Below are 23,341 nucleotides of genomic sequence, written 5' to 3'. Positions count from 1 at the left end.
CTAGAGCTGAAGCAGCTATTTTGTGATTAAGAGACAATAAAAATGAGAGAGCAGAGGGAAAATATTCAAAGTTTTACTGACATTGTTGATCAACTGATTCAATGCCAGCAACTGCTAACCTCTGGACTACTTGCTAGGTGAGAAATATAAACCTCTCTTTGGGGTTTCCCTGCTGACTCAGCTGGTAAAGAATCTGCCTGCAATGCAGGAGACCTGGATTCAATCCCTGGATTGGGAAGATTCCCCTGGAGAAGGGAACGGCTACTCACTCCAATATTCTTGCCCTGGAGAATTCCATGGACTGTCTAGTCCAGGGGGTCCAAAGAGTCGGACACGACTGAGTAACCTTCACTTTCACTTTTCACTTGTTTAAGACTTTGTTAATCCAGTTGTCTGTTACTTGCAGCTAAAAGCAATCCTGCTTATTACAAGTGGTTCTTATTGAGAATTTTATTTGAGCTCTGTGATCCCGAAAAACGGAGATTGAGAAACTCTCGCATGCTTTGTGTTTCAAAAAACAGCTTATCACAATAGAATCACTTTTACACACACATACACACACAGTTTGCTTACCTATCACAAGGCTAGGCACAACACCTCTAAATTCCCTTTGACGGTCCCACAAATGATCCGCTAAGCTACTTATTCCAAAAATCAGTACACACAAAATACTTGTTAACCAAACTAGTTAAGCATCTCCTTCCTCCAGACTCTGCATTTTGGCCCAGCCTCAGTCTAAGCAGCATCCAGCCTTGCTGAGAATGAACTGGCCTCAGGGTAAGATATTCTGTTTTATTCTCCAGCAGACCACCTTCACCTCACTTTCCCCACATGCGGTTTCAGTCTTGCTGACTCCTCTCTCTCTGTTAAAAAAAAAAAAAAAAAAAAAGACTTTTCTGCCTCACTCCTGAGAAAATCATGGATCTTATGGTCAAAGTATTCTTCCTAATACAATAACCTCCAACACTAAGTCCAGATTTGTTTCTTATTTGACATTAAACTAGACTGACAAAATAGTACTGATCAGACTTCTGAACATTTCCAAGCATGTAAGACTATGTAAATTCATTAAAATAGTACAAAAATACATAAGCACTACCAAAATGACTAGTTAAGGAAGAGAAATAAGAGATAATGGACACATTATCTCTTGGAGATATGAGCATTGGAGAATTTTGAGCATTGCTTTATTAGCGAGTAGGAGGAGTGCAATTGTGCAGTTAGTTTGAGCATTCTTTGGGGCTTCTCGGGTGGCTCAGATGGAAAAGTGTCTGCGGCAATGCAGGTGTCCCGGCTTCGATTCCCAGGTCAGGAAGATGCCCTGGAGAAGGAAATGGCAATTAATGGACATTACACTGCAGCATATTTAACTTTGCATAGAAATCTGAAACTTCACACACTCTATTATAGAAAGTTCCACCTCCTTCCACTATGAGGAAAAAACAAAAACAAAAAAAACAGCAACCACCACCATCAGTTCAGTTCAGTTCAGTCGCTCAGTCATGTCCAACTCTTTGCGATCCCATGAATCGCAGCACGCCAGGCCTCCCTGTCCATCACCAACTCCCGGACCTCACTCAGACTCACGTCCATCGAGTCAGTGATGCCATCCAGCCACGTCATCCTCGGTTGTCCCCTTCTCCTCCTGCCCCCAATCCCTCCCAGCATCAGAGTCTTTTCCAACGAGTCAACTCTTCGCATGAGGTGGCCAAAGTACTGGAGTTTCAGCTTTAGCATCATTCCTTCCAAAGAAATCCCAGGGCTGATCTCCTTCAGAATGGACTGGTTGCCTCTCCTTGCAGTCCAAGGGACTCTCAAGAGTCTTCTCCAACACCACAGTTCAAAAGCATCAATTCTTCGGCACTCAGCCTTCTTCACATTCCAACTCTCACATCCATACATGACCACAGGAAAAACCATAGCCTTGACTAGATGGACCTTAGTCGGCAAAGTCATGTCTCTGCTTTTGAATATGCTATCTAGGTTGGTCATAACTTTTCTTCCAAGGAGTAAGCGTCTTTTAATTTCATGGCTGCAATCACCATCTGCAGTGATTTTGGAGCCCAGAAAATAAAGTCTGACACTGTTTCCACTGTTTCCCCATCTATTTCCCATGAAGTGATGGGACCGGATGCCATGATCTTCGTTTTTTGAATGTTGAGCTTTAAGCCAACTTTTTCGCTTTCCTCTTTCACTTTCATCAAGTGGCTTTTTAGTTTCTCTTCACTTTCTGCCATAAGGGTGGTGTCATCTGTATATCTGAGGTTATTGATATTTCTCCTGGCAATCTTGATTTCAGCTTGTGTTTCTTCCAGTCCAGCGTTTCTCATGATGTACTCTGTATATAAGTTAGATAAGCAGGGTGACAATATACAGCCTTGATGAATTCCTTTTCCTGTTTGGAACCAGTCTGTTGTTCCATGTCCAGTTTGAACTGTTGCTTCCTGACCTGCATACAGATTTCTCAAGAGACAGGTCAGGTGGTCTGGTATTCCCATCTCTTTCAGAATTTTCCACAGTTTATTGTGATCCACACAGTCAAAGGCTTGACATAGTCAATAAAGCAGAAATAGATGTTTTTCTGGAACTCTCTTGCTTTTCCCATCATCCAGCGGATGTTGGCAATTTGATCTCTGGTTCCTCTGCCTTTCTAAAACCAGCTTGAACATCAGGAAGTTCAGGATTCATGTATTGCTGAAGTCTGGCTTGGAGAATTTTGAGCATTACTTTACTAGCATGTGAGATGAGTGCAACTGTGCGGTAGTTTGAGCATTCTTTGGGGCTTCTCTGGTGGCTCAGACGGTAAAGCGTCTGCCTGCAATGCAGGTGACCCGGGTTCGATTCTTAGGTCGGGAAGATCCCCTGGAGAAGGAAATGGCAATCCACTCCAGCACACTTGCCTGGAAAACTCCATGGATGAAGGAGCCTGATAGGCTACAGTCCATGGGGTCACAAAGAGTCGGACACCACTGAGCGACTTCACTTCACTTTGAGCATTCTTTGGCATTGCCTTTCTTTGGCATTGGAATGAAAACTGACCTTTTCCAGTCCTGTGGCCACTGCTGAGTTTTCCAAATTTGCTGGCATATTGAGTGCAGCACTTTCACAGCATCATCTTTCCAGATTTGAAACAGCTCAACTGGAATTCCATCACCTCCACTAGCTTTATTCGTAGTGATGCTTTCTAAGGCCCACTTGACTTCACATTCCAGGATGTCTGGCTCTTGATGAGTGATCACACCATTGTGATTATCTGGGTCGTGAACATCTTTTTTGTACAGTTTTTCTGTGTTTCCTTGCCACCTCTTCTTAATATCTTCTGCTTCTGTTAGGTCCAGACCATTTCTGTCCTTTATCGAGCCCAGCTTTGCATGAAATGTCCCCTTGGTATCTCTAATTTTCTTGAGATCTCTAGTCTTTCCCATTCTGTTGTTTCCCTCTATTTCTTTGCATTGATCGCTGAAGAAGGCTTTCTTATCTCTTCTTGCTATTCTTTGGAACTCTGCATTCAGTTGCTTATATCTTTCCATCTCTCCTTTGCTTTTCACTTCTCTTCTTTTCACAGCTATTTGTAAGGCCTCCCCAGACAGCCATTTTGCTTTTTTGCATTTCTTTTCCATGGGGATGGTCTTCATCCCTGTCTCCCATACAAGGTCTCAAACCTCATTCCATAGTTCATCAGGCACTCTATCTATCAGATTTAGGCTCTTAAATCTATTTCTCACTTCCACTGTATAATCATAAGGGATTTGATTTAGGTCATACCTGAATGGTCTAGTGGTTTTCCCTACTTTCTTCAATTTAAGTCTGAATTTGACAATAAGGAGTTCATGATCTGAGCCACAGTCAGCTCCTGGTCTTGTTTTTGCTGACTGTATAGAGCTTCTCCATCTTTGGCTGCAAAGAATATAATCAATCTGATTTTGGTGTTGACCATCTGGTGATGTCCATGTGTAGAGTCTTCTCTTGTGTTGTTGGAAGAGGCTGTTTGCTATGACCAGTGCATTTTCTTGGCAAAACTCTATTAGTCTTTGCCCTGCTTCATTCCGCATTCCAAGGTCAAATTTGCCTGTTACTCCAGGTGTTTCTTGACTTCCTACTTTTGCATTCCAGTCCCCTATAATGAAAAGGACATCTTTTTTTGGTGTTAGTTCTACAAGGTCTTGTAGGTCTTCATAGAACCGTTCAACTTCAGCTTCTTCAGCATTACTGGTTGGGGCATAGACTTGGATTACGGTGATATTGAATGGTTTGCCTTGGAGACGAACAGAGATCATTCTGTCGCTTCTGAGATTGCATCCAAGTACTGCATTTCAGTCTCTTTTGTTGACCATGATGGCTACTCCATTTCTTCTGAGGGATTCCTGCCCACAGTAGTAGATATGATGGTCATCTGAGTTAAATTCACCCATTCCAGTCCATTTTAGTTCGCTGATTCCTATAATGTTGACGTTCACTCTCGCCATCTCTTGTTTGACCACTTCCAATTTGCCTTGATTCATGGACCTGACATTCCAGGTTCCTATGCAATATTGCTCTTTACAGCATCGGACTTTGTTTCTATCACCAGTCACATCCACATCTGGGTTTTGTTTTTGCTTTGGCTCCATCCCTTCATTCTTTCTTGAGTTATTTCTCCACTGATCTCCAGTAGCATATTGGGCACCTACTGACCTGGGGAGTTCCTCGTTCATTATCCTATTCTTTTGCCTTTTCATACTGTTCATGCGTTTCGCAAGGCAAGAATACTGAAGTGGTTTGCCATTCCCTTCTCCAGTGGACCACATTCTGTCAGACCTTTCCACCATGACCTGCCCATCTTGGGATGCCCCGCGGGCATGGATAGCTCCTGTAGGCCCTCCTGTGCCAGCACAGCCACTGCTCCTTGGACATGGGTTGACCTTCCCGGCCACCATCCCTGGCCTCGGAAGGGGGGTGGCTCCTCCCGGCCGCTGCCCCTGACCTCCGATGCAGGGTGGCTATTCTCGGCCGTTGGTGAGCCATCGCAGCCTGGCACTCTCGGCCGCTGCCCCTGACCTCAGATGTGGGATAGCTCCTCTCGGCCACGCTTAGTGTGCCAGCCATCGCAGCCGCCTGCACTGAGTGTGCCGGCAGTCACATCTACCTGCACTCCTCAGTAAATCTTTAATCCAGTTTTCGGCTGGTAGGTGAAGCTGTGCTCCCTCCCGGTAGTCTGGCCTGAGGCAGCCCAGTCCTAGAGTTTGCAGTCTTTATGGCAGGCTATAGGCTCTATGATAGGGGTAATGGCAGCCTCCTCCTAAAGGACTTATGCCAGTATGCCTGCCGTGCCTCCCAGGACTGCTGCTGCCAGTGCTCCTGAACCTGCAGCAGGCCACTGTCAACCCCGTGAGATATCCGGACAGTACATTAAAAATCAGAGACATTACTTTCCTGACAAAGGTCTGTCTAGTCAAAGCTGTTTTCTATCCAGTAGTCATGTATAGATACAAGAGGTGGACCATAAAGAAGACTGAGCACCAAAGAATTGAAGCTTTTCAACTGTGGTGTTGGAGAAGACTCTTGAGAGTCCCTTGGACTGCAAAGATATCAAACCAGTCAATCCTAAAGGAAATCGATCCTGAATACTCATAGGAAGGACTGATGCTGAAGCTGAAACTCCAATACTTTGGTCACCTGATGCAAAGAGCCAACTCATTGGAAAAGACCCTGATGCTGTGAAAGATTGAGGGCGAGAGAAGGATAGGGACATGGAGGATGAGATGGCTGGATGGCATCGTTGACTCAATGAACATGAGTTTGCGCAAACTCTGGGAGATGTGTAAGACAGGAAGCCTGGCATGCTGCAGTCCATGGGGTTGCAAAGAGTCAAATACAACTGAGCCAACTGAACAACAACAAAAATTATCCCTCCAACATCTCCAAACATTCTAGAAGAGAAATCCATTCCTTGCCTAAAAGAAAATTTATTCAATGCTGTGTGTAAAACAGGTTGGTTTCTGTTAACTGCCAGAGCTGTCTTGATGCCTCAGTGTCCAGAAATTCAGAGCTAATGAAGTACAGACAGCCTTCTCCAGTGGCAGAGAAAAACCTAGATACCAGTATTGAGATAACTGTCACCACACTATACGTGTAGTCAGGTCTGCAACATTTTTCAAAATGATTTGAATCGAAACTGCTCATGATCCTCTACAAATAGAAATGGGGAGAGGCTTAGTAGATTATTATCTCAAATCAGGCAAATCAAGTCAGCAAAGCAAATGGGAAATGGACATGAGTCTTCCATTCTTTCTGTACTGCGAGTCAACTCTGAAGGTAATGCAGCTGCTACAAGAAGTCACCCTCTTGTGTTGCAAAAGCTCACATGTGGGAAGAAGACAGCTTCCTCGGGTCAGTCACTCTTAGGCAGTGTTACCACTCCTCCACCAACCATCCCCCGAGAATGCAACAATGGAATGACTGGGTTCCCTCCTGAGGATTCCCCTTTTAAAAAATAAACAAGGGTTTTCCGAATCTGACCCACATTCTACAGTGAAACAAGGCAGTATGTGGGCAGAATGGGAAAGGAAGGTAGGCATCAGGCTGGCACACTCGGGCACAAGGTGCTGGAGAGTGTGCAGGCTTCTGAGATGGAAAAATGACAGACATGCTGAGCATCAGTAATTGTGGCACTTCCAGGGACATCATGCATGAACAAAGAGCTCCCAAATCTCTCTTAGGTTCTCCTCTGGTACCTCAGGCAGGCATCCTCCAGGTCAGCCAGGAAGCCGGGAATTCCATGCTGCAAAGAAAAGGAGATTGTCATTACTCTGTCCTCACAGCAACTACTCTTGATTCTCAGGATGTGGCAGAGGTGAAGGAAGATGCCTTGGGGAATAATAAATATGACAATAGGGCTCCTGATAAGATTTCAAGAGAATGTTGTCACTGATGATGTAAAAGGTAAGACTCGGGGCACAGGTAAGGTAGGGTCCACAGTTGTCAGACCTTGCATATTTTAGCTTTTACTAGTAGAAAGCTAAGATAATTCTAAGTCACTATTTTTGAAAAGAAAAAGAAAAACTCAGGAAATGGGACTGGACTGGGCTGTGTGATTCTTCCAAAAAGATGAAAGAAAGGACTTGCTTTACAAAATTAGAAATTGGTAAGAATTGGAAGCAAGAGGCAGGATATGTCATCCCTTAGTTAGTGCTGAACATGCCCAGACTTTCCCCAAATGTTGTTTTGGTTACTCCTGCTCTACATTGTGGAAATATCCATCCCCATTTTTTTTTGTTTGTTTGTTTGTTTTTTGGAGGGAAGAAACTGATAGCTTCCCTAGATTACATAGTCAGAAGTAGTGACCAGAATTCAAACTATGATGTGTTTTATTCAAGTTTGTGTACTTCTTCACTCTCCCTGGGAATTGGTGAGCCCACCAGCCCATGAGTAGGACCTCACAAAGCAGACTGAATGGTCTCCATGGGTGATCTGCATACCACTGAAGTCCCTTCTCCTTATAGAAAGAAAACACAAAAAAGAAACTGGAGGCTTCCCCAGGCTTGAACATATCTCACTGTCTCCCAAGCCATGTTGGCCTAACTCCTCCATAAGCAGATACAGGGTCCACAAGCACCCTTGTTCCTTCAAGGAGCAGGTTATTGTCCAAAGGTTCCAGGGAGTGATGCTGGCAGGATCTTGGTGGGAAAATAGTGGGGAGCTGATATTCCAGGTAAGGATTTTGTCTTTACCTGGGTCTTTTGTCCCAACCTCAGTCCTGGGTGTTGGCAACCCCAGTCCTAACCAGAGTCAGTCAAACATGCTGCTTCGTAAAAGAGCATCATGAGGCCTGAGATTGCACATCTCTTCAGTCAAACAGCCCCACAGGCTAAGTCAATATCTGTCAAACACACTTCCCATCCTGCCTCTGGGGGTCTCACCTTGGCAACCAAGTTGATGATCCAGGATGGAATAATGCCACCAGGGTTTATGAAGCAATGAATTAATACTAGAGAGGGAAAGAAAGGACAATATAAAAGGAGGAAAAATACAGCAGCAAACATCCAGGTTTATATTCAGGCCAAGACATTAAGGAGGGAGGTAACACACAATTTAAGTGGACTCTCCCATCTCCTTCATGGGAGACTTAATATAAACACTCTGGCAAATAGTCAAGTCATATTCTGCTGCTATTTATTAAACCCATGGCAAGTGCTAGATGGGGAGGGCATGGCAATCCACTCCAGTATTCTTGCCTGGAGAATCCCCATGGACAGAGGAGCCTGGAGGGCTACAGTCCATAGAATTGGACACGACTGAAGTGACTTAGCATAGCAGTGCATAGCATGGCATAAGTGCTAGATATTTGGATATATATCTCACTTAGTTATTCCTCTCAATTACCTTAATTATAAAAGTTGAAGGGGGTGATGCATCCAAGGTGGCAGATCTAACGCACATCAGAACAACTGTTCAGATTTTACTGCAGTCTCAAGGCCACACCCATTCCAGTCCAGCAGGTGGCCACATGAACCCCTCCCAGATTCTCTCCTGAGTATGGAACTCAAGGCAGACAGGTCCTGAGTCCTTTAGTTTTTGCTGAGTGAGAGGTACCTCCTCGGAGATGATCCCATTAGCCTTCCTGCTCACCTCCAGCCAGAATGTACAGAAGAAGAGCAGCCTGAAGTGAATTCCTAAGCCTTTTGGTTCACTTCGATGTTTTTATTTCATTTGGACAATGCAAGAGTAAGTAAAAAATAGATTGATCAGATTTAAACATCCACCTCGCATTGTAGCCAAACTTCTGGGGTGAACCGAGTCTCCTTTGTTTCCTTGGAGCCCATGCCCAGTTCTCTGACCTCAGGGAAAACACAACATGCATTTTCTGAGCCTCACAGTCACCACAGCCTTCATAGGGCACGCCAGCACACCGACAGCTGCCTTCTTTTTACCTTTGCTCCGGTTACTGCCATCGCTCTCCATGGCCAGCTTCACCTGGCACTGCCTCACCCGGATGAAGTCTGACCTCTCTGGAAACTGTGGCATTGAGGTGCCCTTGGCCAGGACCACCTGTATCTTCCGCCCTCTGAAGTCCAGTTCTCGCCGCTGCTGCACATAGACGCACTACACTGCCAGTCAAGGCAAGACCAGAGTCAAACCTCTCAGATGGATAAAAGGAAAGCCCACCAGTCAGAAGCAAAAGGCAATTATTTTGTCGCCTCCACTTGGTGTTTGCTCCCTTAAACTGTCAGTTCACTTCCTGCTTGGTCTGCCTAAAATCCCTGCAGAGCCCTGTCGCCTCCCCCCTGGTGTTCTCTTTTCATAGCAGGTTTGGTGTATATACTCAGTTCCCAGCTGGTGTCTCACTCTTCGTGACCCCATGGACTGTAGCCTGACAGGTTCTTCTGTCCATAGGATTTCCCAGGCAGGAATACTGGAGTGGGTTGCCAGGTCCTCCTCCAGGGAATCTTCCTGACCCAGGGCTCAAACCCACAGCTTCTGCATATCTTGTACTGACAGGCAGATTCTTCACCACTGAGCCACCTGGGAAGCTCAAGAGCATGCATTACCTACCTGTCAATGATTCCTTTCTGCTCTAATTATGAGGGAAACCCACTCCTCCTTTCTCCAATAAAGCACTGAGATCTCAGAGGATTGGTCATTTATCAGCTGTTATCCTGGGTAACTTAATTTATCTGAGATTCGGCTTCACTTCACTTCCCTGGTGGCTCAGAGGATAAAGTGTCTGCCCGCAATGCAGGAGACCTGGGTTTGATCCCTGGGTTGGGAAGATCCCCTGGAGAAGGAAATGGCAACCCACTCCAGTATTCTCGCCTGGAGAATCCCATGGAAAAAGGAGGCTGGCGGGCTACAGTCCACGGGGTCACAAAGAGTCGGACATGACTGAGTGACTTTTTCACTTTAACTGTGTAAGAAAAGAGAGTAACACTGCCTGTAGACAGGCTTGGTGGGGGCATTGGAGAAAGACTGGAGCAGAATCTCACTCAGGAAACAATGGGGTCATTGCTCTCTGTTCTCCCCTTAAGCCCTAATCATTGACCTCTGGGCACAGAGGATGGTCAGGCAAGCTTACTTACACCTGGTGACCACAGAAAGGTATGTAGATATCCATATATTGGTAGGCAAATGTCCTCAATGGTTCTGGTTCAGGTTTACCAAGAGTAATATAATCATTTCATCTCAATAAAGATTCACAGACCAGCCACTATGTCTATGGCATTATTACAGGGAAGGTAATTCAATTTGAAGAAACTGAGCAGGAAACACACACACACAGGGTCCAGAGCCAATGCCGGGGGAGGAGGGGTGGTGGAGAGAGCTGGAAATGCGGGGCCTGAGTTCCATCTCCGAGTCGGCTGCTAACTGCCTGACTGTGCACCTCGGTCACCTTAACTCTCTGGGTCCCAGCTACCTCCTCTACAGACTGAGGGAATGTATTGAATACTCTTAAAGAAAAGTTGTTTTCAGGCCCCCAAATCTGTGGTACAAGGATTTTCTAGGAAAATTCTCAGGAAATATGAGCTGCCTTCCCACAATTATAGATGCTCCATGTCGTCAGACCCAGAAATCACACTGAGATGTCTGAAAGCTACACAAGAAGTAACAGCTTTAGTAGATGCTTATGCAAAAGTCAAAGACAATGTTGTCCACACCTTCTGGATATACCACCATTGGGTCATGGCCATGGGGAACAAAAACACTTAGAAAGCTGAATAATAGTATGCACTCGAAAAGGATACATCTCTGTTGGACAATAAAAAAGGGAACTCCATTTTCATGTAGATCACGGTTTCTCCATTGCATTCTGTTTCATAGGCTTCTATTAGACAAAGCAAAACAGAAAACAACAACACAAAAGACGTTATTGCATCTGGCAGTCCCTTTGGCTTCAATTAACATGAAGCTTTGATATGACAACCTTATAGGGTGATAAACCACTAACTCATGAGGCATTGAATTTTAAAGAAAGTCAGGTATTTAGAACCACTGAAATCTTGTTGTCCAGGGACAGTGTCTGGTAGATATAAAAACACAGTAAAAATAAAAGAACCCAACAAAACTTGTTCATTGTATACCACAAACAGCATTCTAAGGCAGAATGCAGTGAAACAACATTGGGCATCCAAAAATAAATTTTCAAGTTCTAAAATCTTGGTAATCATCAGATGGCACTACAGTGCCAATAATTTTTCTGTTGTGACCTTTCTCCTCCTCTTCAACTGTGACATATTGCAGGTGTCCTGGAACTGAGCAACCCAGTTTAGAAATGAAGTTTCCAGAGAGGTTACTGTTCTTCCTAAAAATCTAGAAGGTGGCTTAACTATGTTAATTGTAAGATTTTTGCCTCTCTCCCATGTTGCTTTATGTCACAGTTACAGGGACCAAATCTCCTTAATATCCACCATGCTACTGTGTGCAAATAGCATCAGCTCTTGGAGAGAGAGAGCAAAGTGACGCTATGAAGTGCACAGCCTCTGTGCTCAAGCTGTGTGGGAAGAGTCCAACTAACCATTTAGAGAAGGAGCCAAGCCTAAGTTTCTCAAGGAAACAAGAGAATCCCTTGAGAAGGTGCTGACAGCACAGAAATGTATTATCTAATTCAGCTTTTGAAAGAAAGAAAACCTATTAGAAGCAGACCATGGAGTAAAGAATTTATCAGTCCATTACTACAAGAGGTTGAAGATGACCTTGAAAGGAAGGGAATGAGTAGACATCTGCTGCTTTTGCCTGCTCAGCTATGATTCTCCCCTTCTTGCACCAGACTCTCATTCTCCTTCAGGGCATCACTGTTTACCTCCTTCTCCACTATGTGGTTTAAGCAGGACTGCTCAGTTCAGTTCAGTCACTCAGTCGTGTCCGCCTCTGAGACCCTATGGATCGCAGCATGACAGGCCTCCCTGTCCATCATCAACTCCCGGGGTTTACTCAAACTCATGTCCATTGAATCAGTGATGCCATCCAACCATCTCATCCTCTGTCATCCCCTTCTCCCGCCTTCAATCTTTCCCAGCATCAGGGTCTTTTCAAATAAGTCAGCTCTTCCCATCAGGTGGCCAAACTATTGGAGTTTCAGCTTAAACATCAATCTTTCCAAGGAACACTCAGGACTGATCTCCTTTAGGATAGACTAGTTGGATCTCCTTGCAGTCCAAGGGACTCTCAAGAGTCTTCTCCAACACCACAGTTCAAAAGCATCAATTCTTCAGCACTCAGCTTTCTTTATACATGACTACTGGAAAAACCATAGCTCTGACTATGCAGACTTTTGTTGGCAAAGTAATGACTCTGCGTTTTAATATGCTGTCTAGGTTGGCCATAACTTTCTTTCCAAGGAGTAAGTGTCTTTTAATTTCATGGCTGCAGTCACCATCTGCAGTGATTTTGGAGCCCCCCAAAATAAAATTAGCCACTGTTTCCACTGTTTCCCAATCTATTTTCCATGAAGTGATGGGGCCAGATGCCATGATCTTAGTTTTCTGAATGTTGAGCTTTAAGCCAACTTTTTCACTCTCCTCTTTCACTTTTATCAAGAGGGTCTTTAGTTCTTCACTTTCTGCCATAAGGGTGGTGTCATCTGCATATCTGAGGTGATTGATATTTCTCCCGGCAATCTTGATTCCAGCTTGTGCTTCATCCAGCCCAGGGTTTCTCATGATGTACTCTGCATATAAGTTAAATAAGCAAGGTGGCAATATACAGCCTTGACATACTCCTTTCCCAATTTGGAAGCAGTCTGTTGTTCCACGTCCAGCTCTAACTGTTGTTTCCTGACCTCCATACAGATTTCTCAAGAGGCAGGTCAGGTTGTCTGGTATTCCCAGACTGACTCAGTGTTCATTTCAAGGCTGGGAAAATCAGCAGAACATGGTCACAGTGATTAGTTCAGGGAAGGCATATGTGGACAGAATCCTGGCTTGCCACTTTAGCAAGTTTAGGCCCAAAAGTGGCTTTGTAAAGGTTCTCAGGTAGCTTATAGAAGATCTGGGAGGACCAGAGTTAGGTTAAGAACCTCAGGATTATTCCAGAAAAGTCAAAGTACTGCAGCCTCTGGACCATACTCCACAGTGTGGACTGTTGATAGCAAGTACCACACATCAGAGGCTCTGTAAATGGCTACAGCACATGACTGAATCACAACTGGTAGGCAGATGGACAGAGAACATCTGGCTTCTCCCTCGACTATATGGCACCACCATTCCCCATAAAGTAAGAGTATTTAGCATGCCCTAAACCTCGACTATATGGCACCACCATTCCCCATAAAGTAAGAGTATTTTAGTATGCCCTAAACCATGACAAACATGCCAAAGGAAATAATGTATGATCCAGGCTGAGGCGAGAAGAGCCAATCCTGAGACTCTGGATGCCATCAGTAGGAAAATTCCTGGTCCTCTGGGGTTGTGTACTTGGTTAAAATGTAAGCCTGCATCTTCTGGTGGCCTCTCTGCATGACATAGAATCTGCCTGAGAATGTGGTCAATACAGAAGAAAACAGAGTCAAGCTGGAGAAATGAACTATTATGTGTAGCTATCCTGGAAGCCAGACAACCATGGATTTTCTATGTCCTGAACCAATACACAATTTTCCTTTCATTACACTGCAATTTGTTAGCTTTTCTTCCTTGCAACCAGGATTCCTAGCCACAGCAAGTGCCTGTCAGGGTTTCTGGCCCCTGAGCTAGCTGTATCTGTTCCACTGTGCCTGGGACAGCAGAGGTCACTCCCTGCTCTAAGTGCCAGAAAGATCCCCTATCTAATGCCACTCATAATTCTCCATCATTTCTGGGAAAAAATCTAAGAAGTGTAGCTAGGTGACCAGCCTAGGCCCTTGGGTCTCTGGACTCTCCTCCCAGGCTAATTCCAGATTCTGCTGCCCCAACAATCCAAAAGCATCCAACTGCTCCCAGATTTAAAAAAAAAAAAAAAAATTCATGTTGTTTCATGCCTTCCTCCTTTTACTCATACTGTTCCCTGGACCAGATATTCTTAACCCACTCACACTTCACTTTTCACCTCACCATGTATATATATGCTTGCTGTTTATAAAACTTTGATTCAATTTGTTAAACGAAGCTCAGAGATCACTTCCTCCAAGAAGCCTTCCATGCTCTTCCAGGTGTGTGTGTGTGTGTGTGTGTGTGTGTGTGTGTATGAGATGACAACAAACTTGTAGTAAGTTCAAACAGGAGCAAACAGGAGAGTGAATCTCTTAAAGTATAAAAAGGAAGTCCTAGAAATATTTCAGCAGAGCACCTCAGATATTTAAGCCAAAATAAAAATGAAACATAGTATAATAGAAAGTAAACCTAGTGATCTCTGCTGGTTAGAGAAAATAGCAATAGACCCTACCTTCTAATTGCTTTTTTTAAAGGAATACACGTCACTCACCTGTAACTTGTGGGATCCGCCGTTTTATATAGCCTAAATTCGTAAAGGTATCTGCAAGTAGACCTGGTGGAGCTCTCAGAGTACCAATGATCTTATACTCATAAAGTCCAGTTGGCTGTAAAATGAGAACAGATAGAAACAGCCTATTGATTCCCAAGTTGCTATTACACAGCATATGAAAAATAGTTGCTTGTGCCATCTCACTACTGGGCATCTCCTCTGCAGTCTTGGAAATGCAATGGTGAAAAAACAGGTGAAGAGCTTGCTGATCTTGCTGTCATAGTTCTATTTGTTCTTTGCCACAGGTGCTGGTGATAGCTATCCAGGTAATTTAAGTAGGATAAAAGAAGGCTATATGATAAATGGTGTCTAGTTTTGGGGGGCTGGTGGTTTGTTGCATATCACCAGGTGTTCAGGGAATGTCTCTATGAGGGATTTATCAGAAGAGTTTGTTCTGAGTATTAGAAGGAGCTGGCCACGGGAAGATGAGAAAAGCCCATTCCTGGCAGGGAGAAGGCTCACAGGCTGATGGATTGATTGTCTTACTCAAAGAACAGAAAGTCAGGGAGACCAGAGAACTGTGATGGGGAAAAGTGATAGGAGCTGCTCTCAGACAAGTAGTGGGGGCTGAATCCAGAGGGCTTCTCCCTGCTGTTCAGGGGACCACACCCACTCTCAAGTGGCCACTAATTTAAAAACCAGGAAGAGTGAGTCTTCAAGCGGACATTACTTTCACCTTAAGATATTCTTCCTTTACGCTCTTCCCTCTCCCGCCTCTCGGTGCCACCACGTGGGGTGGTGCAACTTGAGCACCACGTGAAAAGCTCCCCTGACTTCAATGGTTCACCAAGCATCATCCATGGAGCTTCAGTATCACCTGGCCATTTGGTAAAAATACAATTTTAAAAAGAAGGAGGAGGAGAAGTAAAGAAATGTAAAGCCAACTCTCAAGTCCCACCCAGATCCAATGAATCTGAAACGGAGTAGGATATTAACTGTGAATGTTAACAGGCTTTGCAGATGAGTCTAGGGTATGCTCAAAGTCAAGAATCACTCTGCCATGTCTCATTCCATTCAATGTTTGTAAGAAGCCAATGATCCTAAAAAGCAAGAATTATACTTGTTTTGCAAATGAGGAAGCGGAGATTTTAAAATGAAATAGCAGCCGGCCAATATCCCCCAAGTAGTAAGTGGGCCCTGACTCCTGGCCACTCTCCAACACCAGGTTCACCCTGGTCCTGCGTCCTTCTGGCTCCTCCTGGAAAAGGAGGGCAGGTCAGCCTGGCTCTGGAACTAAGCATTCAGCGTTCCCTCTACTACAGTGGTTTATAACACAGCACGCTCATTAAAATCTCTTGGGAAGCTTTCACATTAAAAAACAAAAAGAAGCAACACACCAAAGTACACAGGACAGAATAATCAGCCTCTATGCGAAAGGGAACTTTTCAAAAGGGCCATCCAAGCTCCACTCCAACGCAGTTCAATACGGGGCTCTAACAGGGCTGAGAGGTGTCCTGAGAGCCCCACAAGCAGCTCTTGAGCTTTGAGAAACACTCTCTGGTCCATTTCTCCTCTGATCTTTGCAGGACGCAATCTCTTATTTCATTTATATCTCCACTCAATTGTTACCTCTGGAAGAGGGTTTTTCCAGATTCCCTATATCTAAAGCACACCTGATATCCCCATCTCTGCCATAACATCTCTGCATCCCTTCATCCCACTTTACATTTTTGTAGCATTTTTCAGCTGCCATTTCATTATATACTATGTTTATTACCATCAGTGAATACTGTTTATTGTTTAAGAAGCTCATTCACTGAACCAGCAGCTCCAGCTTCCTGCTCCCTGCTTACGCCCAGTACCTGTCAAGGCACTACGACATGGGAGGCATGCAGTGAATATCTCCTGAATAAATGAATGATAGTGGAACAGAGCAGAGATTGTAACCCAAGACTATCTGCCTCCAAAATCCATGCTCTTTTCCACAGCACCACACAGAATAGCAAAGCACATAGCAGTGTTGCACTAGCTTTGCTTTCAGTTCAGTTCAGTCGCTCAGTCGTGTCCAACTCTTTGTGACCCCACGGACTGCAGCACGCCAGGCCTCCCTGTCCATCACCAACTCCCGGAGCCTACTCAAACTCATGTCCATCGAGTCAGTGATGCCATCCAACCATCTCATCCTCTGTCATCCCCTTCTTCTCCCGCCTTCAATCTTTCCCAGCATCAGGGTCTTTTCCAATGAGTCAGTTTTTCATATCAGGTGGCCAAAGTATTGGAATTTCAGCTTCAGCATCAGTCCTTCCAGTGAATATTCAGGACTGATTTCCTTTAGGATTGACTGGTTAGCTTTGCTTAGCTTGGAGAAAAAGAATGTAGTTCTGAATTGAAGCAAGCTACATATTTGGTACTGAGTTTATCCAAGTACACTGGTTCACATCTAGTTACTAGCTATGAGGTCTTGTGTGGCTCGCTTTGGGTCTTACTGCCATCCATAAAATAGGAAAAGAAACCTGTCTCTACCCATCTTCTATATTTGTTGAGAGGGATAAATGAAAACGTATGTTTAATAGCATTTTGTATATTAAGGGACCATGTAAAGATAAGTTAGCACTACACTTTGGAAGGGAAAAAGAAGGTGAGAACAAGGAAACAGAGTAGGCAAAGAAAGCAGGAAAAAGAAATGAGAAAGGGTGATGGTAATTGGACAGAATGGTTGCAAAGAGACTTTCTAAGCCTAAAATTCTGCGATTTAACAGGAAAAGAGAAAATGGAAAAGTATAAAAAGGTGTATATCAAAAGTATTCATTTGTTCAAGAACAAGATTCAGAATTATTCCTGTCTACTAAAAAGAAGCCACAATCTTTTTTTATTTTAAAATACAATTTATCTGTTACACTGCATACTCTTTCAAGTACCTCTATGCTTATGTCAGTCTTTTCAAATCATGTGACAGTAACTTTGTCACAGCATCATTTTTAGATCATGATCACACCTCCCTGATTCAGACTCACAGCAGGTTATTCCCTATGGAACAAATTCAGACTCACAGCAGGTTATTCCCTATGGAACAATCAGCCTGGCTCAACTGGATAAAAGTCACTGAAAAGTCTGAGAAGGGGGACTGTCTGATTGTTCTTATTCCATAAATTCCAAATGGTACACCCCTGATGAAACAGCTAATATGATTTGTATGCAAACCATGATGGACTGCCTTTATCATAATCAGGACATTCATCCATTGAACATGTCCCTTACTCAACAAAGATTTAGCAAGAAGGACTTTCCTGGTGGCTCAGAGGGTAAAGCATCTGCCTACAATGCAGGAGACCCGGGTTCAATCCCTGGGTCGGGAAGATCCCCTGGAGAAGGAAATGGCAACCCACTCCAGTATTCTTGCCTGGAAAATTCCATGGACGGAGGAGCCTGGTTGGCTACTGTCCATGGGGTCACAAAGAGTCGGACACGACTAAGCAACTTCACTTTTGATGAAAAGGGTTATTTTTGTATGGGTACCGAACGTAACCTTACTGAAACAAAATCAAGCATTTCAAGAAGCCTTATCGGATTATCTGTCTCAGCTTCTCCTTATGGGTTTCACATTAACAAGAAATAGGAAGAGACACGAAGAATCAAGGGACTCATTCCAGCAGAGTGGAAATCTGTAGATGGTTATTAAGAAATAAGATGAATAATGTGTCTATTGATGGGACTGAAGTAAAGGTCTTAATGCAACTCCATCAAAAGTCAAGTGGATCAACAAGACCCCCTGCTAGTCCCCTCACATTAAAGGGCCCCCAAAAAATTCACTCTGTACACCAGTCGGAGGAATTGAAAAAGCCAGATGATAATAACTGCAATGAAAAACCTGACCTGGAATGACCTAGGCAATAGTCTGGTATGTAATCCAAGGTGAAAATTAACAGAGGGGCCAGGATTTTCTGGCTCGACCTCCAGTTCAGGGACCTGGGGACCCAAGGCCATATGCACAATGGCTCTGGGCAGGGAAGTGGGTGGAGGAGGAAACAGAGTCACATAATATCAACAACATGCATGGTGGATGAAACCACGCCGGATCACAAGACAGAAGAGGGCACAGGGTTTTAGGGGAGATAAGTGCAGGTCTAGGCAGGGTAGGACAAGCTGAATTCACCTGGACATGGAGTGGCATTCAGAAGACAAGATTTACTAACCGAGGGATTCGAGAGAATTCTCTTCCAGAAGGAAAGTAAAGGATGGGAGTCAACCTGGAAAGAAAATGAAGCTCTAGCTAAAAGGGTCAGGCAGCAAATAACACTGGATGTGCAACTAAGGTTCTAGGAAAGGGCTTGCACCTGAACAACAGGGTCTCTAGACACTGAATACACGTGCAGATCACGGTGGCCATGGGCAGTGGCCCCCAGCCTAGCTGCTGAGGCTCAAGGCCACACCTATGGAAAGCGTATGGCCTCCAACTTATGGGAGCTCTCTGGAAAGACTTGTAGCTTACATCAATGTACTATAACGGCCCTCATGCCCAGAACAGGTGGAAATAAGACTTATATTATGGTTCAGAGAGATAGGAACAGTTCTGAATGCCTATCATCACCCCAGGAGGGAGGTGGGCCCTGCTCCATATCAATGCACAATGGAAACAGTACAAAACCAAACACTCTGTCTCAGCTCAGGCATCAGCTGTTGTGGGATAAAAGGCACAGAAGCAAAAGAGCACAAGCCCTTCAAGGGATGTGAGGGGGGTGGTCAGGGCTGGCGGGAGAACAGGACCAGTGTGGAGGAGCCATGGGCCCTGGGCCAGCCTAGTCCCCTGAGCACAGTCCACCTGGCATACTGCCCTCTCTCAGAGTCAGTGGCGGAGTGTATCATAGCATAGGTCTGGAGCTAGAAAGCTGAGTTCCAACCCCAGAGTGAGTCTTGAGCCATCAACTTACCCTTTCCATATATCCATTTCCAAACTGGTAATAAGGTGATAGTCTATATAGTGCCTGACAACATGGCACCGATGTGAGGACTAAGTCAGTGTCTGCAGAGCACTTAACCATGCCCGTAGCATAAGACAGCACGCAATAAGTTAGCTATTACTGTAGGTAATATTTTTTACACAATCAACAGGGCCATTGGAAGGGGAACGATAAGATCACAATCTCTTTCAGGTGCTTGATTTCAGGTGTGCAGGATGGCAGGGAAAGGGTAGAAGGCCAAGAAGCGAGTCAGAAGATCACTGCAATTCTAGGTAAGAGGTGGCACTCATAAGGTCAAGGGGAAAAGGGGAAGGGAAAGGGGCCAGACATCAGATACATCTGAGCAGTGAATTGCCAACATCTGGCAAATGCCTGGATGTGGCCGATGTGTAAAATGAAACGATTTTATCCAGAAGATAAAAGGATTTTTTTTCTAAAAACATGTCCATTTTTGCAGCAAGGTAAGTGCTTAAATGACACTCAGAAATTAATTCTGCGTGCTCTACACTGAGCTTCCTGCTCATCTTGTTGTACCCAGTGACCCTGGGACACACAGATTCAGAGCTCCTCCCTTCTCTAACAGTTTAATACTCTGGTCTCTGCCAGGAAACCTGCTCTTCACTTACTTTGCCTAAAGGAGACTTTTAACCTGGTCACCATGCAGCAGCTAGCACACAGAGCAACCGATGACAGGCCATCATTCCACCTGGCGGGTTACCTGGCTCCAAAGGCCTGCGGGTGAAGAATCTAAGCTACTCCATTTTGTTAACAGAAAAACTCAAGTTTGTAAGGTTCCAGGAAAAGAGCCTTTGGAAATCCCCTGACCTCACCCCACCACCATCGAGCCAATCAGACCCCAAACCAGAATCTCCTGGCTTAACCCTTCTGGCACTCCTGGTCTACCTAGGTGAAAGTGAAAGTGAAGTCGATCAGTCATGTCCGACTCTTTGCGACCCAGTGAACTGTAGCCTACCAGGCTCCTCTGTCGTTGGGATTCTCCAGGCAAGAATACTGGAGTGGGTTGCCATTTCTTTCTCCAGGGGAACTTCCAAACCCAGGGATCGAACCCAGGTCTCCCGCATTGCAGGCAGACGCTTTGACCTCTGAGCCACCTTCGAAAGAAAGTGACCAATCAGACGTCCCCCTACCTAGAAATTCTTTTTTTCATGAACACTCCCTATATAACCAATGTAACCCAAAACCTGTGCTCCTCCCTATAGCCACTGCGTCAGTATCGGTGGGAGCCCCAGCTCGAGCTTGGTAATAAAACTCTTGCTTTTGCATGGGATATCGGCTCCCTGGTGGTCATTGGGAGATTTCGCGACTTGGGCATAACAGGGGCACACCACAACTCCATTCCTCCTACCCTTTAACTTTTCCCCAGACTTTTTCTTCAGGCTAAAGTTATTCGGTGCAGTTTACAAGGAATGAGGCAGCACTCAAAGGAGCAAGTTAGTGAAATGACTAGAGACGACGTTAGGTCCCTTCTCAGCAACACTCCTCACGCCACACATACCACCCTGCACATCCACTCTCTGAAGAGCCCAGTCGCTTTTCTTCCTGGATTCAAGCTTAACATAGTCCCCGCCACGCAGATACCACTGGCACCCACCCGGGAGCGAGGCTCACGTCCCTTGCAGACAAGTGCGTGGGGCTAAGTAAGAATCCGCAGACCCACGTTTTCACTCTGTCATCAACTTGTAACAAAACACTTGCCCTGTCCGGTCCCCCCACCCCCACCCCCGGGAGCACTCCCCACCCTGCCCCCCGCAGACGGCCGCCCCGCGGTCCTCTAGCGGCGGACAGCTACCTGGTCCAGCAGCCGGTAGACGCTGAAGCCCCGGGTCTCCACCAGCAGCTCCCAGGCGGCCCCGGAGAGTGCGGGCCCCTGGAGCTCGGCGCAGGCCTCCCGGAACTGCTCCTCCGAGAAGGAGCCGGCCCCAGGCTCCATCCTTCCACAGCGGCGGCCTCGTGTTCGCGACAGGAAGGGACTAGACGGGGGCAGGGGGGAGGAGGGGGGAGGAGGGGGGAGCCTTGAGGGCCTCGAGGGGGCGGGGCCTCGAGGGGTCGGCCCTGAGGATTGGGCAGACCCAGGGCTGCGCAGGAAATCAAAGTGAACAGAACTAGAGAAGGGTCGGACTTGATCTGCATAAAGGTGGCTGCTAAGTCACTTCAGTTGTGTCTGACTCTGTGCGACCCCATAGACGGCAGCCCACCAGGCTCCCCTGTCCCTGGGATTCTCCAGGCAAGAACACTGGAGTGGGTTGCCATTTCCTTCTTCAATGCATGAAAGTGAAAAGTGAAAGTGAAGTCGCTCAGTCGAATCCACTCTTCGCCACCCCCTGGACTGCAGCCTACCAGGCTCCTCCATCCATTGGATTTTCCAGGCAAGAGTACTGGAGGGCTTAGGAAATGGGGAGGCTTTCAACAGGAAGAGAAAAAGAAGACACTACTACCATCTCAGAAACATAATTTCCAAATTGCATAATTTCCAAATTGCTTGCATGTCTCTCCTTTACTTTCTCTGAAGAAGGTTAGCGAAGGTCTCAGAGCAATTGGATACAAGTGGGAGGTGAGATGGACAGAGTGGAAATGCTTGAAAATCTCAGGGGTCGGATGCTACAGCAATGTTTCGTTTGCTCTGTGATGCACTTTAAAACATTGGTCTGAGAAGAGGTCCATGGGATTCCCCAGAAGGCTAAATTAGTGGTCAATGGTACAAGTACAAAAAAGATTAAGAAAACTATTCCATAATTGTACAGTGCCACCATTGGGAGGGTGAAAGATGATCTAAAAAGGTATCATGGTGTCCATCCAAGACTTCTGCTGCTTGTATAATTGAGATCTCAAAGACGTTTTTGTTCCCTCAAGTCCCTTGGTTTTACTATATTTCTTACCGCCACAGTGTACTTTGGTTTGGATAAAGTGGACAGTTGAAATGTCATATCAGATAACACCGCATCGAGGCCAGAAGACTCGCAGCCCATTCCTAATCTGTAAAATGGGGTAAAATTGTGCCACCAGTTAGAATTGAGGGGGTGACCACATAAGATAAACATATCTTTATAAAATTTCCACTTGCCTTACATGACTATATTGAAATGTTTCTCTTTCTATACTTGAAAGGAAGACTTGGAAGTTGATGGCAGACTCTACATTTATGCCCATTTCCAAGAAGAGAAATAAAATGAGACTTGGCAGCATAAATGAATTATGCCTTTATTCAATTCAGTGCTGGTTCTGTTCTGTTTCATGAGGATGGAAAGAGGGATGTGGTAGTTCCTGACACAGAATGCATGAGAGATCAGAGACTACTGTTTCTATAATGCCTTTTAAGTCTAGTCATTTTATTTTAAAACATATTTAGACTAAATTTCAATTGTTTTGAAAAAGGAATTTCTTCAAAAAACATTGACTATGAAGTATTTTCATATATTGTCAAGGAATTCTATTTTTAAGGTGGGTGTTGATGAGGCTCCACCTTTATATTTTATGCCAACTGATTAATGAAGACAACCATGAGGGTATAAATAGTATTATGAAAGATCAGTTCAGTCCATTTCAGTTCAGTCGCTCAGCCGTGTCCGACTCTTTGCGACCCCATGAATGGCGGCATGCCAGGCCTCCCTGTCCATTACCAACTCCCGGAGTTCACTCAGACTCACGTCCATCAAGTTCATGATGCCATCCAGCCATCTCATCCTCACTCTTCCCCTCTCCTCCTGCCCCCAATCCTTCCCAACATCAGAGTCTTTTCCAATGAGTCAGCTCTTCGCATGAGGTGGCCAAAGTACTGCACCGTCAGCTTTAGCATCATTTCTTCCAAAGAAATCCCAGGGTTGATCTCCTTGAAAATGGACTGGTTGGATCTCCTTGCAGTCCAAGGGACTCTCAAGAGTCTTCTCCAACACCACAGTTCAAAAGCATCAATTCTTCAGCACTCAGCCTTCTTCACAGTCCAACTCTCACATCCATACATGACCACAGGAAAAACCATAGCCTTGACTAGACGGACC

At 45.2% G+C, this 23,341-nt stretch overlaps 1 protein-coding gene across 2 annotated transcripts; it reads right to left on the bottom strand.

Annotated features, from left to right (window-relative positions):
- Positions 433-21,320, bottom strand: LOC102174834 (phosphatidylcholine transfer protein). Of its 2 annotated transcripts, XM_018064084.1 has the most exons (7): positions 21,136-21,320; positions 14,368-14,482; positions 10,719-10,798; positions 8,910-9,081; positions 7,899-7,966; positions 6,714-6,760; positions 433-1,321 (listed from the first exon to the last, which is right to left on the bottom strand). In XM_018064084.1, exons 1-7 carry the CDS (start codon positions 21,274-21,276, stop codon positions 1,309-1,311), a joined length of 636 nt encoding a protein of 211 aa, XP_017919573.1. In that variant the 5' UTR covers positions 21,277-21,320; the 3' UTR covers positions 433-1,308. The 2 variants fall into 2 exon arrangements, with proteins under 2 accessions (XP_017919573.1, XP_017919572.1); XM_018064083.1 differs by lacking the exon at positions 433-1,321 and having other exon boundaries at positions 5,926-6,760.

Source organism: Capra hircus, chromosome 19, assembly GCF_001704415.2.
Source record: "Capra hircus breed San Clemente chromosome 19, ASM170441v1, whole genome shotgun sequence".
Classification (NCBI taxonomy): domain Eukaryota; kingdom Metazoa; phylum Chordata; class Mammalia; order Artiodactyla; family Bovidae; genus Capra; species Capra hircus.
This window is presented reverse-complemented; position numbering and strand designations above follow the sequence as displayed.